A 19897-nucleotide genomic window follows, 5' to 3' on the forward strand; every position below is an offset into this window, starting at 1 on the left:
TACACTGTAAATTTTCTGCCATAAAAGCTCATCCTGTAGAGTAGCAGACTAGACAATAGGACAGATTTGCACAAATGCAGATCCAAGAACATTAATTAGGAGCCTATTGAGCACATGTAGCTGCACATTTCTGTGGTCCACTACCCTTAGCAGGCTGTTGTCCGACTGACACCAGAGCTGCTGGAGGCAGCTGCCAAGGTCCTGTTCAGTCAGAAAAAGGTACAGAAAGAGGCCACAATGTTTATGGAGATTTCAGACATGATTCATCATTTAAAAGGCTATTAGAATAGAGTTTTCCTTCAGCCATTATTGTAAATGAAGAGAAAATATATATATAATATATATAAAAAAGAAAAAAGAAAGTACAATCTTGCTTCAGGTCCAAATAAAATTTGTTCAGGTCAATGCTGTATCCCAAGAACAGTTACCTAAGCATCAGAGATCAGATCTCTCTAGGACGCTTCCTGCTCCAAATTTTGGCTGTTCTGGCTCTTACTCTGACATACTTATTTCCCCAGCTCTGTAGAAAGAGCCTAACTCCTTTATTGGATTTATATTTCAAAAAATATCTAAAAGTAGATCAATGCTGGCAATATTACACAGAAAACACATCTCCAAGAGCAGAGATTACAAAAGGAATGTAATGATTAATGGATCATCCTACTTCCACTCAATCTAAAGACACTAAAGTGCACTTTCTTACTGAAAACAATGTCCTATACAAATTATGCTGTTTCATAACCCCAAAATTCCTATGCACTAAAATCAGAAATTAAATGTCAGATGTATTTCCAGATTTGTAGGCATGAGTTTGTCTTTCTATGAGCACTATTTCCCTGGAAATTTTTCTTTCTTTGCTGTATAATTTGAAAATTGATCCATTGCTTTAACACCCAAAGGCCTGAGCTACTCCATGATCTTGATCTAAATTTACAGCGAGTGTTTTTACTTTTTGAAGGGGCACAAAGCAAAATGGAGTTCTAAATGAGTGGTTCTCAAACTGTGCCCCTTGAAATCATGTTAAATAACCACATTTATGAAGTGGTCAAATAAGAGTGTTACAGCACGCAACAGTCTTCAGGAAATTTAAAGATTGATCCATTCAGCTAAACATCTTGGGAAGTAAATTATACACTTACAAATACATCAAAAAGGTCTGAATTAAAAAAAAAAAAAAAAAAATCTATCACAACTTTCTATTTTACCAAGAATAACTGTGTAGAAGATACTGTGGTTTTGGAATGACAGATATATTTGTGTGTGTGTGTGTGTGTGTGTATATGTATATAGATATATGGAAATAACATCAAGACAATTTTCTTCTGTCTCTTAACATACTGTTGACAAAAGTTTAGCAGCTAAAACCAACTTTTATACAAAATTAACCAGGGACAGCTATACTGGAGTTGGAAACATGGAATCAGAGGATCATTCACAACTGGTTACACCTGGTTGGCAGTTGTGTAGTACAGTTTTACAAAAGGAGCTACTACTTAGGCAAAGATTTTGCTTCAACTATCTAAGAAATACCCTGGAGTCATCTCAGGCATTAGTATACTGGAGATGATAGTAAAATCCTGAATATTTCCCCTTCCTAAACTGGGAATGTTGCCAAAGAAAGCAGTTTATATAAGGCCCTTCCCAGCCTAAAGCTTGTCATTACTGAAAGGCATTTTAGATGCTTATTTAGACTGTAAGATACAAAGCAACACTGCCAGTCTGAGTTCTCAAAAATCATAAGTCAGACACCCCAAATAATTAAACACTTGCAGTTTTTAATGCATTACGATTCTTTAATTTTGTATTTTTGCCTTTGACTCTTTAATTTTGGATGCCATTAACTAATAGGTCGTATAACAAAGTGCATGGAGAAATCCATTTCATATATCGAAAATAATAAAACAGCAGTCAGACCAGACAACAACAGCAATAGCTGCCAAACAGGATGATGAACAAGTTTAATGCATCCTATTTTCCTCCACAAATTTTACTCCCTTTGCTGATTTTTATTTAAAAGAAAACCCTACCTTCTTCTGTTGCTAAGTCAATATTGTTTTGAGTATAAATGGTAATTACCAACAGCAAGAATAAAGATCAGCTTATGTCTGTGCCAAGTTCTGATAGTTAATACAAAAATAAAACACAACAAAGGATTAAGCTATGAAGAGATCCCCAGTTTCCTCAGAAAGCCAAACAGTCCTCAAAGGTTCAAATTTCCTTTGGAGTCAAATTTTGTCTTCATATTGACTTGAACCCTGCATTGTTTTAAGTTACTGGCCTCTTAGTTGAATCTATAAATGACAAATTAAAGAATTCATTTTTTTCCCCCTTTTTTTTTGTAATAAATGAGGGAAGTGATAGTGATGTAGTATTCCTGGGCAAAGCAAATAAAGGTGACAGAGAATTCTCTGCTTCTAAGACAACGTATTTTCAAGGTAACAGGAAGTAAAATGCAAGAGTGTGAGTGTGTGTGTACCTAATCTAACATCACAGATTTGGTTTAAAACAAAAGCATTCATAGCATTTTTTTCATGTTGCATACAACATGGATTAATTTTAAGAACAGTACAGAACATAAGTTGTAATCTTTTCTAAGCTACTAGTTCCTCTAGGAGGCTCCCTTATCCATACAATGTCCAATTAATCCAGTCCCAAGCCAGTTAAACATGGCAAAACATTTATCACAGGTATGGTTTATTCTGTATTATTAATGTGGCAAGATATACGTAAGAAAAACAAAAACGATACTTATTGTTGGTGGTGACAACATACATATTTTTTTAAACTTGAAAACTTGTTGCCAGAGAGTCACAGACATGTACAGCAGACGTGAAGAATCATGAGCTAGGCTTGAGCTGCAGATAGGCAGGAATGTATATTATTCTATTATATGAATGACTGTAGCATTGCTATTTGAAGGAAAAACAAGAACACTGCCCATCTCCATTATCTTCATTCAAAAGTGCAACTTCTGCTACATCTGTTTCCCGCTGTATTTTTGACGTATTGTTTAGTATTTTATGAATCTCTCCATATGTAGAAAATTAGAGGAAAGAGATGCAACCAATTTAGTGCAAGACACTTGAATATTTATCTGAACATAACAGACAGAAGATGATCAAAGATTCCATACATTTCTCTATAAGGCAGACGGTCTTTTTTAATATAAGATCTTAAATATGCTGTTTATTTCTTAAGAGGTAGAAAATATCAAAATACTGTGAAAAAAAATCTAGCTTAAAACAATCAGTTTGCTTAGTCTTTAAAAAGTCTTACGGCTGCAATTTTTAGTTTAATAAAAACAAATGAAGCTATGGAAGCACAGGATTTCGTGCTCTGTATAGATTTTACTTACTGGAAAAAAAGAGAGCGCTTCTTCATCTATTCAGTGCTCAAGCATTATATAAGAAAAGATCTCCTTTTGCCCTGTTGGGGGCTATAAATCTGAAGACTTCTAGTGGAAAATTTTGGCGATTCCTGAATTTCTAGCACTACATTTAGCTGGGCACAGTTTATGCGTAAGGCAGTAGAATCACTGACATAAGCAGCTCAGAACTACCTCTCCCATAATGCTAGTACGAAAGGTGACAAAAACACAAGCTTATTTAAATCTTTTCCACAGGGAACAAAGGATTGTACTCAGATTCCAGCACCAACTGAAAATATCTGTTTCAGCAATTTTGACTAGTGCAGAGACAGCTGCACTACTCTCTGAAGCTGTGGTAGCCTGCCTGCAGTTTGAGTTACTAAGGCTTCCACTCCCTTTTCTCTCAGCAGAGCTAGGAGATGCTGATGTTATTGTCTCCAGTGCAATTCAGTAAGGCATAAGTTAACTCAGAACTGACATTATTATGCATTGGAAAAAGTAGTGTAAAAGGTCCTCTTTTCCTTCTAGTCATTAACATTCAGTAATATTTATTAAATAGTTTATAAAAAGAATTTAGGGTATTATACATTCAAACAATCATTGCAATAGTCAGAGTAGAGAAAACAAATGCAGTATCAGATTCTAAATTAAGCACAATTCTGGAGATATGCACACTTGCACACATACACCCCTACACACATAAGTTATATGTATGTGTGTAAATATATATAATATATATACATTTTTATATATACTTATGTTTTATATATACTTCTTTTAAGTCAGATCTTAGAACACAACACAGTATCTTCACTTGGTTCCTCTTTCACCAGAGGACAGGATTGTCCAGTTTGGAAAAACCAGGTTCTTCCCTAAGGTCCATGTAGGTTCCATTGCTCACCCAACAGTCATCTCTGGATTTCCTATCAAAGATTAAACAAATTTCCCAGATGTAATGCTGGCATGTTCTTGGCATGTGCTGTTAACACATCCCACACTACGCACAGATCCCCCTTGAACTAGGCACAGCACAACTTGACACAGCATTCAAATGAGGCAATACAGCTTGGGAGACCAAACTGGTTATGCCTGCACTGGGCCTTGGAGAGGCACATCACTAGCCTAGTGTTCAGTTGAGATAAACGCTCACTTTCACTTTGACTTGTCAGTGCTTAGCGCTTTAAACTACAGTCAAAGATTTTTTTCTGGGTTTCAAATGCCAACAGGCAGTTTATTGGAAACTTCTGTAAGAATGGCATTCCTGCGCCTTTTTAAAACCTGAATGATCCGTATTTCTGTCCTGACTGAGACTGAATCCAAAAGTCTCCTTCTTCCTCTCCAAAGAAGCTCATCATCTTCATTGCATAAAGAAAGCCTTACAGTTCTCAGTAAAAGAGTAGGGCTATTGCACTAGGTACTTTACCCTGAAGGAAACAGTCTGCTTTTAATCTGGTGTGCCATATTTTTGGCGCAACATCTTTTTAAGTATATCAAGCTTATGATTTACAGAATACAGAAATCGCTGTAAAAGGAAAATGTGTAATTCATATCTACTCTAGCACTAGGTGACACTTTTGACACGTAGTAACTAGAAGGGTTTATTCTATTTAGATCTACAGCAAAAAATCTCTCTTTCCAAAAAACGTTCTTCTAGCCTTATTGTGAATATACAGTTATACAGCATTGGACTTTGCTTCTCTCCTACCCTTTTAGTCTGCTGAAAGCAGAGTTTGCTTCTACTAAGTAGCTGTGGTGAGTTAGCTCACCAGCTCTGCATACCCAAAGACCTAAGTTGTTCCATGGTCTTGATGTAAATTTATAGCAAGTTTTTTTTTTTTTTTTTTTTTTTTTTTTTTTTTTAAACACTTTTTGGAGGGGCACAAAAGAGTTCTAGATTAGTGGTTCTCAGTTATTTCCTCTTTACACAGAAATGTTTTAAATGGATGCATCTCAGAGTCCTTCTCCTCAGAAGTACAGCATCTGTCTACCCAGAAAAAAGTAGGATCCCAGGTCTGTTAACTGTGATACATAGACTCATCTTGTCTCCCAGTCTCTCATTAGATCCCAAACAGAGAAACTGGAGGGCTAAAACCCACATGCTCACTAGCATTTACTTTCACCTTTCAATGGTTGAAACCCTCTTCAAACATTAATTCATTTACAACAGGAAAAAATAAAGTGTCCTCTAAATCATAATTCTCTTCTCATTACATAAGGGAGATCACATTCAAAAATAGTCTTGGAAATGAAAAGCTGCATTCTGCAAACTGCTGCACAAGGCAATCTCACAGAATTCAGTGGGAGTTCAGCAAAGGTAATTAAGCTAAATTCGTCCACTTCACCTTGCCTGGAGGAAAGAAAGATGCTACATTATCATATGCCCAGGCTAATTCAAGCTTAAACCAAATCCCATTTGCCTTCAAGGCAAAAGTTAAAGAGAAATTCAGGGATGCACTAGTAAAAGGGCAACATATAATTCTTAGTTTTAACCAAGTTTGAAGTGTTTACATTGTCAAGTTATTAAAAAAAAAAAAGTAAAAAAAAAAAAAAAACTGGAAAAAATTGGAGCCTACTCTGTCACAGTTTAGAACCAGAACTATAATACAAAATTTTAATGCATGATAGTACACACAAATCATTATATAGTACCTGAAAAATCTAGGCTGATGCTCCAGATTGTTTTCTTCCAGAACTTTCCGTCGTTCTCTCTGTAGTTGCTCAATCCTCTGCTTTTGCATTTCAGCTGCTTCGATATTCCCTTCTTCTAGAAACCTGTAGCACCAACAGTGATAAGACACAACTGGTGCTTCCCTTCACTCCCCCGCCTCTGTCAGGTCCCCTGGAGCTCCAGATTCTCGCTTTTACGGCAGATAGTTCATATTATTTGAAAAGTAAACAACATCTGCAGACAACTCACATAACAAGCTCAAAGTAAGTTTATATTAGATTCTTTTCCTCTAAAGTTAGAAACAGTAGAAATTCTACTGTAGAAAGGAATTTCAGCTTCCTCAGTTTTTGGCTAGTCAAATATGGTATGCTAGAGAGCCACTATCTGAAAAGATTTAGCACCTTTTAGAAGACCGTTGTCTAGAAACTGAGACATCCAAAAAGCAATTTTTGAAAATATTGATCCGTACAGAGAAGACCAGCTTTGGTAAGTGATTAAAATGTCCATTTCAGATGCACATTAATACAGAGATGGAAACACTGCAAGTATCTACTCAGGATAGTCTGAGCTTGAGGTAAAGTGAGTGTACAGAAGTTTAAGAAAATATTTGAGGAAGATGTGATGAAGAAAAGCTTCTTACCTTTGGTCTGGCCTAAAACGTGTATCAGTAGATGGTAACAATGGTCTAGTTTGTGGGTCCAGTTCATTTAACTCTAATGCAAATTGAGTAAATCCATACCACTGTTCATAATCTTTAGGCATTGGATCTACAGGGTGGGGGGGGAAAAAAAACACACACAGAATTCCAATTAAATGCTTTCATCTTTAGAAGGAACCTTCCAAAACTTCCCCTCTATCACTTTGTTCATCTCTTTGAGCCAGGGTCTTGATTTTGGGGCAATAAGAAGTATTTAATAGTGTTGTGACAAAAGAGAAAGTCTGCTCTGATGCACTAGATCAAAACAGACTTCTGTTCTCAGTTGAACTACAGCAAAACTATGATGAAGTACTACCCCAGTGCCTTTTCAAACTACAGTAGACAAACAACTATGGCTTTGGGTGAAGTTCAGATATGGCTAACGTTATGGAGTTGAGCTTTGTTGGGTATTCTCCAATGTTTAATACAATAAATCAGCTGCAGTCCTCTACAAAATAAAGTACCCCATCCCCCCCTTTTTTGCACTTCTCAATACAGCTTTCATATACAAATGTGAAAATGATATCCTCAACCAAGGGAGAATGGAGAAAATGTAGAAAGACATGGGATGAAGTTATCTCACTATTATTGGTTAAGTTAAATAGTTTATTCTTCTAGCTTACGTATTAAATGCTTGACAAAAATCTATTTTTCCACATAAAAATAATAAGAAATTGAGGCCTAATAAATAAGACAAAAACTGATAGCAAGTTTATTCTCAAGCAGATTTTAAATTTTGTACATCAACCACACTGATCACTAACTTGCTCTCCATATGCAGTTCGAAGAGGAGGAAGTCCCGCAGTATAAACTTTCATGCCATTTCCCAAAAATTCGATGCACAACTTTCCCAGTTTTATCCACAACACTACCTTCAATCTCATGTGCATTTGGATTCCAGTATTTTGCCTAGAATTAAGAAGAACAAGAGGAAAAAATGTACATAAGACTAAGTGTGAATGATTTGATTATGTGAGTAGCACCTTGATGTAGCCTGTTTTTCTGAAATTAAAACTACTCCTTTGTGTGTGAATTACAGTACCATGTACAGAGAACTACTCTTAGTATTACTGATCAGCATATTACAATACTAATGTTGACGAACATATCTATTTTGTTTGCCTTTTTAGGGGCAGTACTGGATGAAGCATAGCAAACTTTCAAATTTGCCCAGTGACGGAAAACATCAGTTCCCAACTTATTTATCTACATTCTTCTCAGATTTGAAGAGGAGGAGGGAGAACTACTGTGAAGGAACTGATACTCAAAGTAATCTGCACTTCAGCCAATTTATAACATCAAAGGAGTAAGTATCTGCAGTCTCTCAATCTTTAAAATTTGAACTTAAACATCCACTGCAACTCTGCACAAACATTACAGCACATTCAAGTAAGTATTTGAAGAAAAAGAATCACTTCAATGATTACTAGAAAGCAAAAAACATTCAGTAAAGCAAATAAGTAATAAGAAAAGGAACTGTTCAAAAATTATTATATTAACTTCCCTTCTGCTGCTGAGCATGCCATGCTGCAGGTGTATGCTGAAGTACTTAGAAGCAGACCACACAGACATAAGCTATAAAAAGCACAGCTTTGCTCCAGCAATCTGATTTGGAAAACAAGCCTCCTAACCTGCTGTGCTAAACTATTTTTCAGGTGAGAAATTTTGGCATCAGGAAGAAGTCATTTAGTCTACTGCCAACTTCATTTTAATTTCAGTTTTCAAGGGAATTTCTTCAGAATGTCATGTCTGATGCCTGGTACCAAACAGTAAATTTTGAACAACTACAAAATCCTTCAGTTAAGCTCCTTCAGGTATATGAAGAGGAACAGAAAAGAGCATAGGCTCCCTGTTAGCATCGGTGCAAGAGCCGGTTTTACAGCTGCTGGACAAATGCATCTAGAGCGTGTATCACTCCATTAACAGAGGCATGTGGTCTATGTGGTCCTGCTAGTAGACACCTTGTGCCTATCTCTCTAGTCAAACACAAATACAGGTGTTTGAAGATATTTCTTTCTTTCCCCTCCTTATCAACACCTTGAGTGGAATCACCTGAGAAAGCTGTTGCTTTTCTTTCTTGCCTGGCTCTACCTAGTAAGCTGCAGTTCCTTCAGCATTAAAGTCTCTCAAAGAATCAGAAGTAACTATAGGAGAGCTATAAGAAAACACAGCTTTTAAGTAGTTGTACTCTGCTTCAGCAGATAGCATCCACCCAGTGCTGTGCCTGTTAGAAAGGGCATTGCCAACATTGCTGTAGTTACTGGAAGTCACCTTTACGAAAGTCAGTTTGCAGTGACAAGTTTCATTATTAAGATTTTTGATGATGATCTCTCCATAGTGTTCAATCCATCTTTGCCCACTTAAGATGTTATGGATGCAAGATGTCACCTTGTTCCACTCATAATGGTCTCCAAAACTGGAAGAAATTACATACAAGAGAGAAATCTCATGCCATGTTTAAATTAGCACATTAGCTTAGGAAAAGATCTACAAGGAATTCTACATTAATAATAATAATACCCCAAATTTTTCGAGTGTCTCACTGTTCTTGTCCATGTAAATCCTTCCTCACAGAAACCTCTTTTTACTTCTGCTATAAACTATAGTATTTAATTCAGTTTCTCTGCCTCTCTTTATGAGTTTAAGTTTCCAAAAGTAATCATTCTAATACGTTCTGCTGGCTAAAATGCCCAGTTCCCCAGTCTGTTACATAGTCCTAGGTCATATCGTGAGCATATGGGCCTTTGGAGTCAACAGGAGTCTCTTTGACTACAATGAGCTTGGCTCAAGCCCTTGAGGCTGACCCTATGTGCACGCTCCAGTCAAGAGCAAAAGCTCTCGTCAGCTTGAGATGCAGCTGTGTGCTTGAAGAGAGCAAACAGGAAGAGATGAACAATAGAAATACTGATCGTAATACAGCATTTTGTCTTTCATTAAAAAAGTAGATGTTCTTACAGAAGAGCTATATAGAAGCTCAAAGTCTGTCTACCTTTTACCTTACCTGTCATGAAAACAGGTAAACTTGTAGAACACCAGTTTCCTTACAGCAACTGCCCTTAGCTCATAGGAATGTGTTTATCAGCACACATTCCATAAGACCATTAGAAACTTTACCTACCTCCCCTTAAATACTCATTCTCACTTAGTGCATTGTAAGAGCATGTGAAAGGACAGCTCCTGTGGACTAGCAGACAGGCTGCCAACTTACCCACAGGAACTTGTTCTCCCGCTCCTACTTGCAGTCCACATGCTCTATTATGCACATTAATAATACTGTATATGCTCCAAAATTAGCCTTAATACTGATGCTTCATTTCTGCCTAGCCTCAGTAGACAGAGCCTTTTTTGTAGTCAATTCTAGAGCAGATGCTTTTCCCACAGGTATACAAAGCAGCACACACAGACTACATGCATCACAGAAAACACTGCAGTTTGTCAGCCCACCATGGGCCCTGATCCATTAGCTAGTTTGCCTCTGAACCTTCATTCATATCCTAGAGATCTTTCACTCCTCAGTTTATGCTAACCACTAATATATCTTTTATACACCACTCATTCAATTTTATCCACTTAAAAAAAAAAGCACGTTTAGTTTGACTGATCAGTTGGGTTCTTGTATTTTTTTTTGTGTAGATGGCAAAACAATCAAATTTTTAGACCCTCTTTGGAAAACAGGTTTAACTGGAACACTACTCAAACTTTAAAACTCTGTCTCTGCAAACATGATGGACATAGGGCAAATTTTAAGAGATTTTAATTGTTTGATCTATAATGAACACTCTGACAATTCAGTATATAAAAATAAATATCTGCAGTGTTCAAAGAAAGACTGTATTCAACACTTTACTATATTGGCTGCTTGCTTCCTTTGATTAAAAAAAAAAACACCAGATATGCTACTGGTGTTATTGATCACTTATAGCCATTATCATTGGATGAAAAACTGCTATCAGCATCAGCCACAGACCAGGACCCCATAGTGTCAGGCACTGAACAAATACAGGCACAAAGACTGTTTCTCTTCTACAGAGCTCTCTGCCTGTTCTAGGTAGTTAAAAAAAAAAAAAAAAAAAAAAAAAAAAAAGCATAGAGAAAGAACTGATACCTTCCTCTACCATGCAATATTTCCACATAAGGTTAAAATGCATGTAGCTTGAAATTCAACTGTACCGAGCCAAAGCATCAACTTGTCAAGAGATCCAAGAGGAATAGTTTTTATTTTATCTTTTATTTTTAACCTTTGGAAGAGTTAATGCTACAGTTAAAGTAAAGCTGGGGGGAAGAATTTCATAATCACTTATTCTTCCAAAGGTCTAATACAGCACTGTACGGCTTGTTCTTATTTGGGTAAAAGTAGTTTGTGTGAGCATGTGTGTATACAGGAATGTGCTATTGCACCACTTACGCTGGCAGAGTTACATGTGTTGTACCAACTGGAACAATTTCCATGGACTTTCCCCAGAATTTGTTTTTCCATCTTACATCTGAAAGAAGAGCAGGGTGGAGGGAGAAAAAGTTATGTTTAGTCATTAGCACAGGTGAATCAATCTATTTCTGTGATCCATTTCATCTTCAAGAAAATGTAAAATAACAAATTACAACATAATAAATCAAAGTAATGCTACAGACCTTTAAATAGTTGCATGTTTTTTCATTACATTACTGGTTATTAAAAAAGAGCATCAAAAGTATAAGACACTTCTGTTAAAAACTTGTTCAAAAGAGGGGAATTTGAATAAGCTATTTACAGGCACTATACATTCATCTGCAATTCAATAGTGCTAGTGAATGAATGCAGACATTTCCAAGAGCAAAAGCAGAATTTCAGATAGAAAAGTATACTACCTAAAAACATCTGCAATAAAGAAGCAAGAGAATGATTCAAAGGGCACAAACTGGAGAGGATTTTAGTCCAATTTCCCTTGGAAGTGTAACTGCCCTTTTAAAATGTTTTGAATCACAGAAAGAGCTGTTCAAGTCTCATGTCATTTTCTTCAGAAGAGAAAAATGAAGAAATAGCCACTCAAGTTTAGGCAAATTTATGGAGGGGTTTATTAAGATATCAGAACACCTGGAAGTGAAATAAACATGGGCAGAGAAACATGACACCAGGGGTATAGTTAAATCGGGCTAAACAATCAGGCAGTAACTTTCATAGCAACTTCAGAGCCTGGGATGCCAAGGATGGCATCCTTGCTGCGTTAGACACTAGGAACTCCAATTCTGTTCCCCGTCTAATCTGAGAATGAGGGAAGAACTCATCTCTAGTTACAGAAAGATGCTAGTACTAATAGATAAGGAAAACAAACACACCATGTTCCATGCAACTGAGGGAAGGAAGCTGTTACTCTGGCTGCGACATGCCTGCTCGAATTGCAGTTAGGAGAGTACGCACCTTCATAGTATGTGACAGTGACAGGGCTGAGCCACTAAGCCGCATACCGTTGCAAAGGTGATGGAATGGGACATAGGGGAGAATTCCTAATAGAAAAATTATTCTTTTCCTATCCTTTCAGAAAAGGACCTTTCATTTAGTTTGGCAGGTTTATGCTATGTTAGCATCTCTGGTGAAAGAAATTTGATTGCGATTCCTATATTGCACAATAAGAGGTCTTGACAACCTTGACAACGAAGGCATTATGCCAAATTCTCTACTAGCTTTCTCTTCTATAGTGGATAGAAAAGAAAGGGCAAGCGCAAGACTAAAATCAGTAAATACTAAGCTCCATTAACTATTTCAACATAGAATAAAGAGCAGGTCAACATTCTCCAAATATCTACCACCAGGCAATAAGAGAGGTCAAGACAACACACACGTACACCACAGAGGGTCAAACTGCTGAACTGCAGCAGACTGCGTTGTGTTCTACGCTCTCAGAAATGGCAAGCCTGCCACACAGTGATCAGTACACTGGAAGCACCTAGGGAACCAGTGCAGAACTTGGTAATTCAAAAATTTTGGGACAGCTAAAAAAAAAAAAAAAAAAAAAAGAGTGAACACTTATTTCAAAACCATGTCCAGACCAATTCAGGTGTAGATACTGTAAATAGATGGAACTTTCTATTTTAAATTTCTATTGTTCATGTATCCATACTCCTCTTCTGCAAGTGAGTATGCAAAAAATAGTGTCAGTTTCACAAGGAACAAAAAACAGTTTCCAAAATAACTGCCCCTGTCAGAACCCAGTCTTTGGCTCGCTAGAGATCATCAAGAGATTTCTGAATGCTGAGACAGAGGAACTAAGGTTAGCATGTGATGGGATGACAGCATTATCAGGAAAAGGAGAAATAACCCCCACAAAAGTATTTTATTGAAGACAAACGTAAGTATAAATTGCATTTAATTTCCTCAGAAACAATAGAGTGTCTGAATCCCAAGAGCCTTTTATTTAAGTACAGTACAGCTTCTTAAAATTACAGAGCATACAAATCTGATCTCTGAACTCTACCCTGCAGCATTCCCAGACACAGCAAGGCACATAGAAATATTGCACCTCTGGCAATGTAGCTGAGGTCTGACTTCTTTTCATTAGATGATACTGTATGGCAAGCAAAAAGATATTTGCACCCAAAAAGAACTTGCCTCATTGACAAGCTACATTTAGAATTAACTTAATGCTAATTTTTCGAATCTAAGGTAAGATAGCCCTATAGCAAGGGCCACACAGCATTTACAAATTGCATTTACACTGAAAAATAATCACACTGTCTATGCCTTCCACAAGCTCAGCTAGCTGCCTTTTTTTTTTTTTTTAAAGAAAGAACTGCTGCAGCCTGACTCAGCCTGGTGCATCAGGAGCAGCCTCAGATTCTCACTCTCCTTGCTTAGATCTCTTTAGAGAAGAGCCTTGTTCTCTAATATGTACATTAAAATAATAATAATAATCTGTATCCGATTACAGTTTTCAAGGCCTGTTAATAAATAAATCAGTCTCTATTTTTTATTAAGATAGGCTTATATATATAGTATTCAGTTACTGAGTAAATTTTTGGTCATTTCTACTTTTTGATCAAGAATAAGCCTTTCCAGTCCTGTATTTTACAGAGTAGAGAATTATGCTGAATAAAGAAATTCAGACTAAGAGAGGTCTGATTTCTGTTCAGCATAGCTCCATCCATTCACAGTAACTATGATCAAGTGAGCAGAGTCAACTGTAACAGAGTTAAAGGTTATAACACAGCTACATTGTGAATTCATGAAACTCTGGCCGAAGGATTTAAAGTCCATTAAAATGCATAGTTATGTTCTGTAAACACTCTAAAAATATCTAACCACATGGATATGGTAGCTGGCTGACATCTTCACCAGTGTTGAGCAAACACCTCAAACGAACTTTTTTTGAATGTTAGTAGTCCATCAGCACAAAATCTTACCATACTGTAATATTGCTAAAGGAGAAAGTCACAGTAAATGTTATTTGTCCCCTTTATGCATTTTTGGGGAAATCATTTTCAAAACAGAACTGCAGTACCTGCCAGGGCTCAAGATTTAACTAGAAGTTTTTCAAACTCTATTCTAGGTTCTTAGGCTTGCCTTTTTTTTTTTCCTTAAAAAATAGGATGAGGTGCAACTCTTCTTTAGCAAACAAAAGAGAAAAACTGCAAAGAAAATATTTCCAAAGAGTTCAAGGAATACAGATATTTGTGCATGAAAACAATGATTACTTAATGTTACGAAAGACTCACAATATTTGTAATGGCAAAAAATCCAGGCAAAAAGCATGCCGGTAAGTAAAGGCTAGGATTTCTTAGAATGGTTCTGATATGATTTAAGCAGTTAGGAAACTTCACCTGTTCCCAGCTTCTAGATATTTTATAGCTGACACACAATGAAACTATTAAGACTATAAAAGTAAAAGATGGACTGAAGAGTTACCTTGCCAAACAGCAAAATTCGCAGATTCAGCATGGCATGCAGAAATGGGTGGATGGTGACTGACCTAATGGCAAAATATGAAAGGAGAAGAAAAGACAGCCATATTAACACTTGAACAATCATTTTTTTTTGTTTTTTCCTTTGTTTTTCATATATAGCATTTAAAATTTGAACACTTACTTTCCTTTTGCAGTTGTATCCTGAAGGGGGAGCCAGTAAGATTAATAAGGTACTGAGGCCTAAGAAGTTCACATGCACTAAGAAGTATGTGAAGTACTTATTTTAAAAAGGTCTATTTTGTTCAAGTGATAATTTATTTGTACGTTGTCTCAAATGAGATGATTATATCTAGCTTTAGGGCCCCATTCATATACTAATAGAAGCTGCACTGTAAACACACAGAAGTAAACAAAGGGCCATTTCTTTTTTACGATAAATAACCACAAAATCCCTCTGCCTATGGGAGGGAGGGACAGTGCTCAGTATCTCTGAGGGGGCCAAGGGTGGAGAAATTGGACCACAAAATTCCATCCAGTATCAAGTACTGCTATGATAGCAGCATATGACATTTTTTTCTAGTCTGGAACTTTAAGCATTTGGATCAGCTTTGGGTAATAACACATACATGAATAAGGGCAAGCATCAAAACAGCAAAGCAAGAATTGTAAAAAACAAAAATACAAAGCAGACTATTAAAATAGCAAATGATTAAGTGACTGCTTAAAGCAGAAGCAGCCAGATTTCTCGGCTGTCCATTCTCTCTTCTGGGTGAACATGACTAAGAACTGACCCGGATAAACTTCTTTGATGTGTAACGCCTACTGTTATTTTGACAAAGACAACTTAATTTTCAAGTAGAGTTGCTATTTCCTACTCTGAATTTCATTTCTTAACTGCATATATGGCTCAAATGCAGTTTTACTTCTTTTGCTACTCATTTTTCAAATTTGTTACTGAGCACTTTTTCCACGGGCATCCAGGTCTTAACAATCTCCAGTTGGTCAAAAACAAACCCAAAAAGCAGACCCCCTCCCCCCCCCAGTACTAACTACTCTCAATTACATCCTAATTTACCCAGGGCAACACTATATCTCTGATTTACTTCACCCAGATTAACCCCAGATATCACTATAATTCATGGGTTACACCTAGCTCTCACTTAAACTGTTATAATTCCAGAACAAGTTCACAGAGACAAAGTAGAGGTTATTCTATACTCATTCTAGAGAGAGAATAGAATCCCCACAATTTTTCACATTTTGCATATTACATGAATTACCTAATGAGTACCTACACTGTAAGTTATTTACAGCAATTATCAAAATGCTTGCTCAAACAAGTAATCAGCAACAGTTTCTGATACAAAGAAAAGGTTTAACGCTTGCAAGCTGCATGAAATTTCCTTCCTCATATACAGACCTCTCTTCCTAGTATTCCTCAATTCATATTAACACACTAATGCACTAACTTTACCACTTCCTAAGTTAAAATGTCCTTTATTGCACATACAAGAACAATAGTTATTAACAGCTCAAGTCCTCAATGTTTTAAAATTCCTTTTTAGAAAGAGCAGTCTTTGTACTGACTTATCCAATATTCAGGGGAAAAACTTTTCCTTTCATTCAAATTAACATTACATTCACTACAATGCTTTATTTGTCACTTTGTTATTCCAATTTGCTGTTATGTGGATAACTCTGGTGCTCTATATATCATCTTAGAATTGGAATAAAATAGTGAATCAGATGTGTTACCAGAACTTTAAAATTCAGTACTTGCCCTTCCTATTTTGCTTAGGCCAGTGACTCATTTCCTGAGACTAGGGGAAGATCACACAGCATTCTCGTCAGTTGTATAACGTCTGTACGTCATGTTCTATCTTCAGAGTTCGTCAAAAAACTCGATTTCCTAAAGAAAGCCTCTTAGAAGGCTTTCTCTGATCAAATTTCAAAGTTATGCAACCCCACCCGCCTCACTTTTCATAACTTTTTGTTATGTCTATATGGAATGAGATAACTTTTAATCATTCTTATTCTGATAGGTATCACATTAAGTTTAATCTCTTTTTAACATGTGTCTCAAGCTTAGCTCTTTTGGTAACTTGGCTAGTTTAAGTTTAGGTATTCTGCACCCATGCTTCATAATTATTCTCCTTTTGGGGAATTATTTAGAGCAACACTTAGATCTTGATGTGCTGTATATATCCTTGAACTACTAACCTGTACCAGGATTTGAAAGGCATGGCCCACAAAGTGATTGGATAGGGAAGAGAAAGATTCAGGTTGCCACAGAAAATATTACTGGCTGTCTAACTCTTATTACACTCCTTATATAAGAGGACATTAAACAGCTGAAGATAATGCAATGTTTTTAATGATCCTAAACATAAAAATGTGATTAGAACATGAAAGCTATTTATAGCCCTGATCAGATAGCACTGTTAAAATTAGACATTCCAGAATTAAATGGGTTTCCTCAAAGAATGAATCAATTTCATTCGTTTACAATTCTGTAATGTCCCTTGAGTTTTGCTGTGCTCAGGTTTTATAAAGTAATTTTGTATTTTGCTATTAACTCCAGAGGATTCCAGCCATGCATTCAGAATTAAGCAGTCTATCAAACAGTAAATTTAAGGATTGTAGTATACAATACCTGTTCTGCAAAAAATTGGAAACCTTTATCTTCACGAATACATTCATAGGTTTCTCCAAGCACAGGATTAAAAGGCTTGCTTCCAGCTCGGTAGTAACTGGAGGCATAGGCAGATACTGCAAATGCAGCTATGTACACCTGGGAATAACATGCACAGAATTTTAATTAAACAACTACAGCCATACACCATTTTTACTATACATTGATTTTACAAAGGAGGGGGAAGTCTTGACTTGAATCAGATTCTATGTAATCTGTAAATGATGGAAAAAAACATATAAGCATATGACAAGTTAAGCATTAATTCAAATATTACAGAATTATTTATTCTTCCAGACAGCCCTTTCAGGGGTCCAGTGATGAAACTGTTAGTGTAAAACACTACAAAAACATCATCAATTGAAAATTATATTTCTGAACACTGTTTGAAACAACATAGCATTCTGAAGAACTGAAATATACACAGTAAAAAGCTATAAGCTTAGAAATCACTCTAAGATTCTGTATTATAACTGCCTTTTGCAATTATGGTTCCCGATTCTATGGATCTACCAGCTATTCTTTTTCGATACAGGGCACAAGTAATACTGAATGAGTTTTCACAGAATTTTCTACGGCTTATGCATTAGTTTGAACTGCCATTTGTCTATTGCATGCTGACTACTACCTAGTAACAAAATTTTTATTTTCTGTGATTGAAACAGAGGTGTTCCTTCCAAATTGCTACGGTGAGGTCAGCATAACTCCTAAATATGAGGAATGAGAATCTGGGGTTGTTCAGCAGACCTTGATTATGTCTCCTCTGCACCATTTTTCTCCCTTTTCATTCCTTGCAACTATTGCAACTACTATCCAACAGCTAACTATCTTTGCCTTGGAAATTCCTCCAAGGCAAAAAGTACTCCATCCTGAGTTTTAGTTTCCCAACACTTGGGAGAATGAAAAAAAGCAAAAAGGCTTGTTTTCACTTCTATAGAAAGAACTATTGCTCATTTCCTTTTTCTTGAGAACATATGTTCTCAAGAGAACAACAAAAAAACCTGTGCATCTAAAAATCCAATTAAGAGGCACACCCTCTGCTCTCTGAAGAGGGCTTTATTTTCATTGTATGCAAATACAAGACAATTTAATCTGCTTGATACTGAATTATAATCCTTGCAGAGTGTCAGAAAGGAAGAGTCTTCCCAAATTAGATTTATAATACAATTATTTACGCTCATTAATAGCCTTTAACATAAGATGTGTTAAGCTGAAAAAGGTTTGATTCAGTTTAAAGGACAATCTGTAAATTTCATTTAAGAGAACTTGGAGAGCTTTTAATCCTTTATTTACAGGCTTATAAATTAGAAGAAAAACATAGTTGAAAGGTTTTTTTCACTTGCTCATTTGCCAAATTTTGAATTCAGTGTTCTGCACTAGAAGTAGACAAACCATTATTATACTCTATATATTCAGGTATTGCTAAGTTTTGAAATCCTGAACACTTCAGAACAACCTCCAAAACCACACAAATCAGTTAATAAAACCAAGTGAGCTCATCTTGTTAATGTAAAGATATCACAGTAGTGTACTGCTGAAACACAGTGTTCTTTATGTACATACACATCACAGCCATCACATGCACAAGGGAAGTATATACTAGCTCAAACCCTTCTTTTTGTTGTAAATTTTTAATCTTAGAGAGGAAAACTTGGTAAACAGACCTAAACTTCTTTTGTTTAATATTACAGAACAGTGAGGCACTTGAGAAGAGTTGCTTCTTGTTAAAGCAACAGAAATTATACAGAAGAATCGAAACCTGGGTGCGTACGCATGCACAGACACATGCGCTGTATCACAGCGTTCACTTTGCAGAGTCTGCCTCTCAGCTGTGAGAAAAATGGAACAGAATATCTTCATTTCTTTGGCAGATTGTTTGTACTCCATTTTGATTATATTCAATACCACTAAATATTTGGAATAAAACATTTACCATCCTTTCAAATGGATCAGGTGTATTCGCCGCTTTATCTAGCAGTTCACTGTATTCCAGCTCTTCGCAGAGACGCTGAAGGGTGTTAAGTGGCTCATTTAGTTCAACAGGCATGGCCACTTTGGAGAGATCCTTTCCTATGTTATTTCTCAGGATATTCCATAGGCTGATGTTACTAGTATTAGGACATGGAGCTGGTAAACATGTTCTCCGTTTCGAATGGCATCCAATTCCACTTTCAGAAATACAGTCTGAAAGGAAATGGGAAAACAAATTAATCAATTCACTGTTTACTTATAGCTGATATTTTAATACACATTTGCAAAAGGAACTAAACATTCCTTTTTTTCTGTCAAAACTTCCTTCCACTCCCATACTTCATTCAAATATTCCTCTTGCAGTTTGAAGACACCCTGCTATAAAATGTTAAAATTAAGAGCAAGATTTTAATTTCAATAAATTTTAACCGATGTAAATTCTAGGTACAAATGAAACATACATACTCAAAAGCAAAATTGCCTTCCTTCTCTTAAAGGTTATAAAAAGACTTTCAGTTGAATTTGAAAGAGTATTATAACTATCTCATTTGTAAAAGAGATACATTCCTATACATTTAAGTGACATAAAACCTCCCTCCTTGACAGAGCTTTAATTAAACTGACACT

The 19897-nt window shown here is 36.2% G+C and overlaps 1 protein-coding gene across 3 annotated transcripts in view; it reads right to left on the reverse strand.

The window, feature by feature from the left end:
- The window catches only part of OSBPL3 (oxysterol binding protein like 3), a 96526-nt gene that overhangs the window by 2961 nt on the left and 73668 nt on the right, over nucleotides 1–19897 (reverse strand). For 2 of the 3 annotated variants that reach the window (XM_062569237.1, XM_062569235.1), the window contains 9 exons: nucleotides 19233–19483; nucleotides 17261–17398; nucleotides 14609–14672; nucleotides 11138–11216; nucleotides 9004–9148; nucleotides 7497–7641; nucleotides 6676–6802; nucleotides 6017–6139; nucleotides 1225–4290 (listed from right to left, as the gene is read on the reverse strand). In XM_062569237.1, coding sequence (XP_062425221.1) covers nucleotides 4194–4290; nucleotides 6017–6139; nucleotides 6676–6802; nucleotides 7497–7641; nucleotides 9004–9148; nucleotides 11138–11216; nucleotides 14609–14672; nucleotides 17261–17398; nucleotides 19233–19483 — 1169 coding nt within the window. In that variant the 3' untranslated portion in view covers nucleotides 1225–4193. Of the gene's footprint in view, nucleotides 1–1224; nucleotides 4291–6016; nucleotides 6140–6675; nucleotides 6803–7496; nucleotides 7642–9003; nucleotides 9149–11137; nucleotides 11217–14608; nucleotides 14673–17260; nucleotides 17399–19232; nucleotides 19484–19897 lie in introns of those variants that run through there. The other variant, XM_062569236.1, reaches the window with a different exon arrangement.

This window comes from Rhea pennata, chromosome 2 (assembly GCF_028389875.1).
Source record: "Rhea pennata isolate bPtePen1 chromosome 2, bPtePen1.pri, whole genome shotgun sequence".
NCBI classification, from domain to species: domain Eukaryota; kingdom Metazoa; phylum Chordata; class Aves; order Rheiformes; family Rheidae; genus Rhea; species Rhea pennata.